Here is a 7,410-nt window from a genome sequence, read left to right as displayed (position 1 = left end):
TTCTCACGGATCGACTGATATCTGCTGGTAATACTTACAGCATGCGCAATATCAGGTCTAGTACATAGCATAGCATACATTATGCTTCCAATAGCGGATGCATATGGTATCTTTGCCATCCGCTCTCTTTCTTCAAGAGTGTTGGGACACATCTCCTTAGAAAGACGGATCCTTGCCTAAAAGGAAATAATCCTCTCTTGGAACATTGCATGTTAAACCGTGTTAACACTTTGTCTATGTACGTAGATTGTGAGAGGCCAATCAATCGTCTTGATCTATCTCTATAGATCTTGATACCTAAAATGTAGGTTGCCTCTCCTAAATCTTTCATGGAGAATTTCTGTGACAAGAATAGTTTTATTGATGATATCATTGGTACATCATTTCCAATCAAAAGTATATCATTAACATACAAAACTAGAAATGCAATTGCACTCCCACGATCTTCTTGTATACACAAGGTTCATCCGGATTTTTATGAAGCCAAACGATTTGACTACCTCATCAAAACGAATGTTCCAACTTCTGGAGGCTTGTTTGAGTCCATAAATGGATCTCTTAGCTTACACACCTTCTGTTTTTCACTATTGGATTCAAACCCCGTGGCTGTTCCATATAGATGTCCTCATCGAGAAAACCATTTAGAAAAGCCGTTTTGACATCCATTTGAAATATCTCATAATCAAGGTGTGCAGCTATAGCCAATATAATCCGAATGGATTTTAGCATGGCCACAAGTGAGAAAGTTTCGTCATAATCAATTCCTTCTTTTTGACGATATCCTTTCGCCACCAGCCGTGCTTTGTAAATTCCAATTTGACCTTCAACATTCATCTTCCTCTTGAAGATCCATTTACAGCCAATTGGTACAATACCATTAGGCAGGTCACCAAGGTCCATACCTCATTGGAATACATTGAATCCATTTCGGATTTCATGGCTTCTAGCCATTTACCGAATCGATGTCCAACATCGCCTCCTCATAGGTTTTAGGATCACCGGGTTGATCACTATCATTCACAATGAATAATGGTTCAATATGATCAACCGAATGTCTATAACGAGCAGGTGGGCGAGACGTTCTCGCACTTCTCCTAAGAGGTTGTGTATCGAAGCTCCCACTTTGAATCGGAGATTGGTATCGAACTCGGTTGTTTGGCACTTCATTATTTTCTTCTTGTAAGACTATTTTCCGTCCAGCACCACTTTCTTGGACGAACTGATTCTCCAAAAAAGAAGCGTGCTTGCATACCAAAATTCTTTGGTCTGAATGAAAATAGAAATAATATCCAAGAGTTTCCTTTGGATATCCAATGAAGCGACCTTGTTCAGATCTTGCCTCCAATTTTTCCATTTTCAGCTTTTTCACGAAAGCTGGACAACCCCAAATCTTAATATGATTAAGACTAGGTTTCCTACTATGCCATATCTCATAGGGCGTAGTTGGAACAGATTTGGACGGCACTCTATTCAGTATATATACAGCAAGTCTCAAGGGCATATCCCCAAAGGGATATTGGCAAATCGGTGTAACTCATCATAGACCGTACCATATCTAATAAAGTACGATTTCTTCGTTCGGATACACCATTATGTTCGGAGTTCCAGGAGGTGTCCATTGTGATAAAATGCCATTCTCTTTAAGATAGTCCAGAATTCAAGTACTAAGGTATTCACCTCCTCGATCCGATCGAAGAGCCTTAATACATTTTCCTGTTTGTTTCTCAACTTCAGCCTTGAATTCCTTGAACTTTTCAAAGGATTTAGATTTATACTTCATGAGGTATAAATAACCATACCGTGACTGATCATCGGTGAAGGTAATGAAGTAACTATAACCACCTCTAGCAGTTTCATTAATTGGTCCACATACATCTCGTATGTATTAATTCTAATATGTCAGCAGCTCGCGCACTTTGTCCCACAAAAGGCGCTTTGGTCATTTTTCCTAGAAGACATGCCTCACAAGTCGAGTATGACTCAAAATTTGAAGGATCAATGTATCCATCATTACTCAACTTGTTAATTCTGTCTTCTCCAATATGACCTAATCGGAGATGCCAAACATACTTTTTATTTGGACCGTCTCTAGGGCGTTTATTAGTTATGGCATTTATATCAATTCTATTTTGCTTATTGACATTGGTAATCACATTACCGGACATTGTAATGGTATAAAGATTGTTGGTTAATATGCTAGAACCAACACATATTCTATTATGATAAATAGAACATACATCATCAACAAAAGAAAATTCATAATTCTCTTTACCCAAACGAGGTACGAGATGATGTTCCTAACAGCATTCTTATAATGCAAACAGTTCTTTAATACCATTACATGTCCGGAAGGAAAACATAAACGAAAAGTCCCTATAGCTAATGCAGCAACTCTTGCTCCATTGGCAAACGTCGACAATCTCATTTCGCCCTAGCATCCCGCTTATTTCCAGATTCTGCAAAGACATACAAATATGTGAAGTTGCAGCAGAATCTAGAACCCATGAGCTGGATTCAGGACTAACCATAAGATTGGTTTCAATAAGCATAGACACCATACCTTCATAAGGTCGGTTCTTGGGCTTGACCTTCAAGCTCGCGAGGTACCTCTTACGCTTCCTCCTCCAAAGGCCCTTTGACACCACAAAAGAATGACATTTCCCTTTATCAATCATGGGTTTTGGTTGCACAACAGGTTTGGCAGGCCTCTTCCATTTATTCTTCTTTAAAACGGTCTTACCCTTTGAAGAAGAAGCCTTAGCCATAGCCACTACATTTGGCCTCGTGTTATGCATTTCCTTCTCATAAACTACCAGCATGCTATGTAACTCAGCAAGAGTTTTCTCCATCTTATGCATGTGGAAGTTTTGGACAAAACCAGAGAAGGAATCGGGTAAAGATTGGAGGATCAAATCCACAGCTAACTCATTGTCCATAACGAGATTCAGCCTAGCCAATTCTTCAATGTGCCATCATTTTCAAAGCATGATCATTAACAGATGATCCTTCAGCCATCCTTATACGGTACAATGCCTTAGATATCTCATATCTAGAGGTTCGACCATTCTCATCAAAGTATTCCTTTAAGTGCAAAATGATCGACGCAGCATCTTCCATAGATTCATACTTCTTTTGTAATTCATTATTCATAGAAGCAAGCATATATGACCTAACTTTTAAGTCATCATCACGCCACTTATCATAAGTGACACGCTCCTTGGGTCCCACCTCGGAAAGGAGGTTGGCATCTTTTCATCAAGCACATACCCAATTTTTTCTGAATTGAGAACAATTCTCAAATTCCTCACCCAGTCAGTGAAATTGGGTCCAGTCAAACAATTCTTGTCAAGTATAGAAGCGAGTGGGTTTGTGGTCACCATTTTCAGAGTAATAATATATATCTGTTGCAGAAAATAAATTGTTAGCCGTTGCACTTTTCATAATAACTATTTCATTTTGGTCTTTAAATGAAATAGATCCTCCCACTAAATTTATATTCGAATCTCATACTCCTTAAGATGAGAAGCGGTAATCTTCGTTGGGTAAAGATTACTAGTGGGGATTGGAGTCCCACTAGCCCAAAGTCCACCTCACCTAACAGTTATTGGTGTCCTATGAACTTAGTGAGTGAACCAGCTTGTTCAACGCATCATATGCGAGTCCCAATCATAACTTCAGCCTCTAGACCATGAAAGCCTCACCTAACAGTTATTGGCATTATGATCATAGTTAAGTCTAGCCCATCGTCTCATGCAAGTATTGAAAACACAAATAATTCCCTCACCTAACAGTTATTGGAAATCATTTGGCTCCAACCCCACAGCATCATATGCATAATGAGTGGTCCAATATTATAAATGGTAATTAACCCCTATGTATCCATAACCGGTTAATTAACCACTATAATATTGGATCAAAACCACGACGATGGAAGGCCACGAGTCCGAAACCCGTTTCGACTTAATATTCTTTGTAAGGAGATTTAGGTCGTTATTAACGGTCTCACTTTGCACATTAACCAGTTTAACATGCACGATACCATAAACACAATAAATAAATAGATATCACATAATATCTATCCTATGTGGTGATCATGGAATTATGGTTCAATGGGTCTCGAGCCAAAGAGACCCATTTAGCCATTTTAATGTTTTAATAATATGGACCTGCTCTTCACTTTTTCTTCAATCTTTGAACTCTTCAAAGACCGGGCCCAAAGAGCTCACCGGTTTAATGGCTCCTCCAATGGCTCCTTCTCTATTGTAGTATTTACATCAACAATTGAAATACTAAACTATACTAAAAATTACATATCAAGAAAAATTAAAGTAAAATAAAAGGAAGGGCGCAGCCTCCATTTAATAATTACATCCCCAAAAAGAATACCTGTAATCATCATACATTCATCCATACAACAATCACAACAATTAGGATTTTTCCATGATCACCACCCTTCCTTACGAGCCATAAATTCAAAATTTAAAGCTCTGAAGACATGCATAATTCTGCATATCATTTGCAAAATATAAACATCAAGTACAACAAGTTATGGATTTTTGATTCAAAATTGATTTAGTTCTAATTTTTTTGCTTAGTTGATTAAATTTATCACATAAATCAATCAACTTCTATAGGCCACATAAGAGCAAGAGAACCGATTCTCTTAACAAAAATAAATTGGCCATTAGAACGCAAAAACATATTTGAACTATAAATCAATTAAACGCACGAAAACGCCTTAGGTTGGCTCTGATACCAATGTTGGGGTTTCTTAATCATGTATAAGAAATATTAACATAAAGTACGCAGCGGAAACAAATATATCTTTTACACATGATTCTCCTAAGGCGTTGTTCGTGCGTTTTAATCAAAATCTAAACATAAAAGGGAGTTAAACGAAATATCTCTCGAAGTGCACTTTGAAACGAGTCGGTTCGGTTGTTCTACAATTTGAGTCCCACAAGCGTCGGACCTCTAGTTCAGACACACCAACAACGAACGTCGAACGGAGGAGAGAACTTTCGAATATCCACAACTTCGATCGTGCTAGCAATCACGTGGAAAGAATCCATCGTATTCTTGATGTATAATAGTCACGGCCCGAACGAGAGAATTGTTTCTCTTCCTCGTGTCTCAAAGACACAAGAACACACGCACACTTTTTCTCAATATTCAGCAACTAGAGAACTCTAAATATTTGTTCATGGTGAAGAGCGGATCCGGAACAAGAAGACAATACACAGGAAGTCTTTTTCAATTTTTCAGCAGCTCTTTTACACTCGTCCCTCACTCATTTTATAAAAAAAAAATGACCAGCAACGGTTGCTGATCAATGGACGATCAGCAACCGTTGCTGATCGTCCATAGTGGACGATCGTGCATGAGCGGTTGCTCATGCACGACCATCATGCATGAGCAACCGCTCATGCACGATTGTGGCATGGTGGTCAGCGGTTGCTGACCATCAATGCTATGTGCATAATGGTCAGCAACCGCTGACCATTACGCTTCGTGCATGTGCACGAATTCGTGCACATGCATGAAGCTTTATTATTATTATTTTTTTAAAATTATTTATTAATAAGTTAATTTAGGGCATACTACTAACAGATCCATCGTAGGGTTCACGTGAGATCACAAAGATGTACCGTTAGGTGCACATAGTATGGCAGTTTGCGTACTTGCAATGTTTTCTCGTCTTACAACCGACCGAAATCTAAGAAAGTAACCTTTTTGCCATCGCTCTCCACAGCCACCAGCCGATCCAGCACTAGCATCGGAAGCTGATTCTCCAGCATCAGCATATCCTTGCCAATGTCTGACATTATGTGGATGGTCCTGTGGTCACTGAAGATGGGGTCGTTGGGCGCGTAGTCGTCTACCTTGTGGGCTGCGAACCTCAGGATCTCAAGCATGAAGCAGCCGTCAGTTATCATCAGCTCCAGGAACAGGCGTGCCACACCCTCGCCGCTGCTTGCCTTCCACTTCGGGTCCAGCGCATCATAGCTCTCCTCGAGGTCCCATGCCACCTCCCTCAGGGACTCAAAGAAGCACTCTTTAGGCTTCTTGGACCGCTTGAGGAAGTGTCGGACCGCGCGGTGCTTGTGTTCCTCCATGGGGAGGAAGCGTTTATTGCCGTGGTGGTAGGGGCCGAAGGAGACAACTTGCGGCTGGTAGACCTTGTGGTTGAGGGCCGTCATGCGTGCGGGGACCCTGTAGATGGACCGTTTCTTCCAGCGCCATTGCTCCTCGTCGTCGGAGGGCATGAACTGGAGGCTCTCGTCAAGTGGGGCAATCGAGTCGGACTCGTCCAGTTCCATAGGAGGCATGGTTCCGCAAGTTTCACAGGTTCCACAAGTTTCTGTTCGACCGTGACAGGCCCAATCCCACGGCCAGGTGATGGAACCGCTGCTAAAATTGCAAAGAACAAGCTCAGTTATCCGACGGTAGAGCCTCCCTCGGGGTTCAACTGATCACGTAATCAGACATATTTCTCCAGAAAAGCAGAGCACGTATCAACCTTACGCCTAATCATAACCGATCGAACAAAACCATATCATCGCAGTCGATACAGGCCCGAACAACGAAACTGAAGCTACCGCGGAATCCGCAAACCAATGAGTCCAGCTGAAACAAACGTCAGTTGATCCAAAGATCTCATACGAGGACGCCAAGGAGCTAAAGCGGCACATACCTGACCAGAACGACCGAGAGTGATCGTGACCCGAGGCCTCGACAGTTCTGACGCCCTCAAGCCCGGAGCTCAAATCATCGGAGACGCGGAGCTGTAGACCAACCAGGCCACGCTCGATTCGTCTATCGGAACCTAATTCAACACGGCGAGGACGATGATCGAGGATCGGAAGAGCTCCGGAATCGGAGGTTTGGGAAGGAGGGGAGTGAGGTTTTTGAAGGTCTTGCTTTGCATTGACTCGGGGTCGACGACTTCGCGCCCCGGGGGGGCGGGGGCGGGGCGGAGTAGGTTTGAATCTGAAAAATTTTGAATGTGTTCATTAGCTTTTGGTGGACCCCACCGGTCGTCATGGCTGACATAAGAGCCCATGTTGGCAGAAAACATTTTCCTCCACGATCGGTTGAAACGTCCCCAGTGAGGTAGTAAAAGTATAAAAGGACCCAAAAAACCAAAAAAACAATTAAATCATCATGCGGGTGGTGAAGGTGCACTGGATTTGACATTATGGCATCTCAGCATCAATACCAGGAAGCTGCCGCAAAAGTCTAAACCTCTCATTGAGTCAATGTTAGAGCACGAGTCAATGCATTGTAGATTTATCTATTTTAAGTGTATCTACCACTCATGAGTTGTAATTGTGAGACCATTTAAATGTTGTCCAAATGAAGAAGTGATTACCTACTTATTGTAATAGATTGAGTCAATGTTACATTGGC

General features: G+C 41.5%; 1 protein-coding gene across 2 annotated transcripts; it reads right to left on the bottom strand.

The window, feature by feature from the left end:
• Positions 1–5,659: 5,659 nt before the first annotated feature.
• Positions 5,660–6,951, bottom strand: LOC120288894 (UPF0481 protein At3g47200-like). Of its 2 annotated transcripts, none has more exons than XM_039303129.1 (2): positions 6,695–6,951; positions 5,660–6,411 (listed from the first exon to the last, which is right to left on the bottom strand). In XM_039303129.1, the coding sequence occupies exon 2, from the start codon at positions 6,327–6,329 to the stop codon at positions 5,700–5,702; it is 630 nt and encodes a 209-aa protein (XP_039159063.1). In that variant the 5' UTR covers positions 6,330–6,411; positions 6,695–6,951; the 3' UTR covers positions 5,660–5,699. The 2 variants fall into 2 exon arrangements, with proteins under 2 accessions (XP_039159063.1, XP_039159064.1); XM_039303130.1 differs by having other exon boundaries at positions 5,660–6,408.
• Between the last annotated feature and the right edge of the window lie 459 nt (positions 6,952–7,410).

This window comes from Eucalyptus grandis, chromosome 10, assembly GCF_016545825.1.
Source record: "Eucalyptus grandis isolate ANBG69807.140 chromosome 10, ASM1654582v1, whole genome shotgun sequence".
NCBI lineage: Eukaryota > Viridiplantae > Streptophyta > Magnoliopsida > Myrtales > Myrtaceae > Eucalyptus > Eucalyptus grandis.
This window is presented reverse-complemented; position numbering and strand designations above follow the sequence as displayed.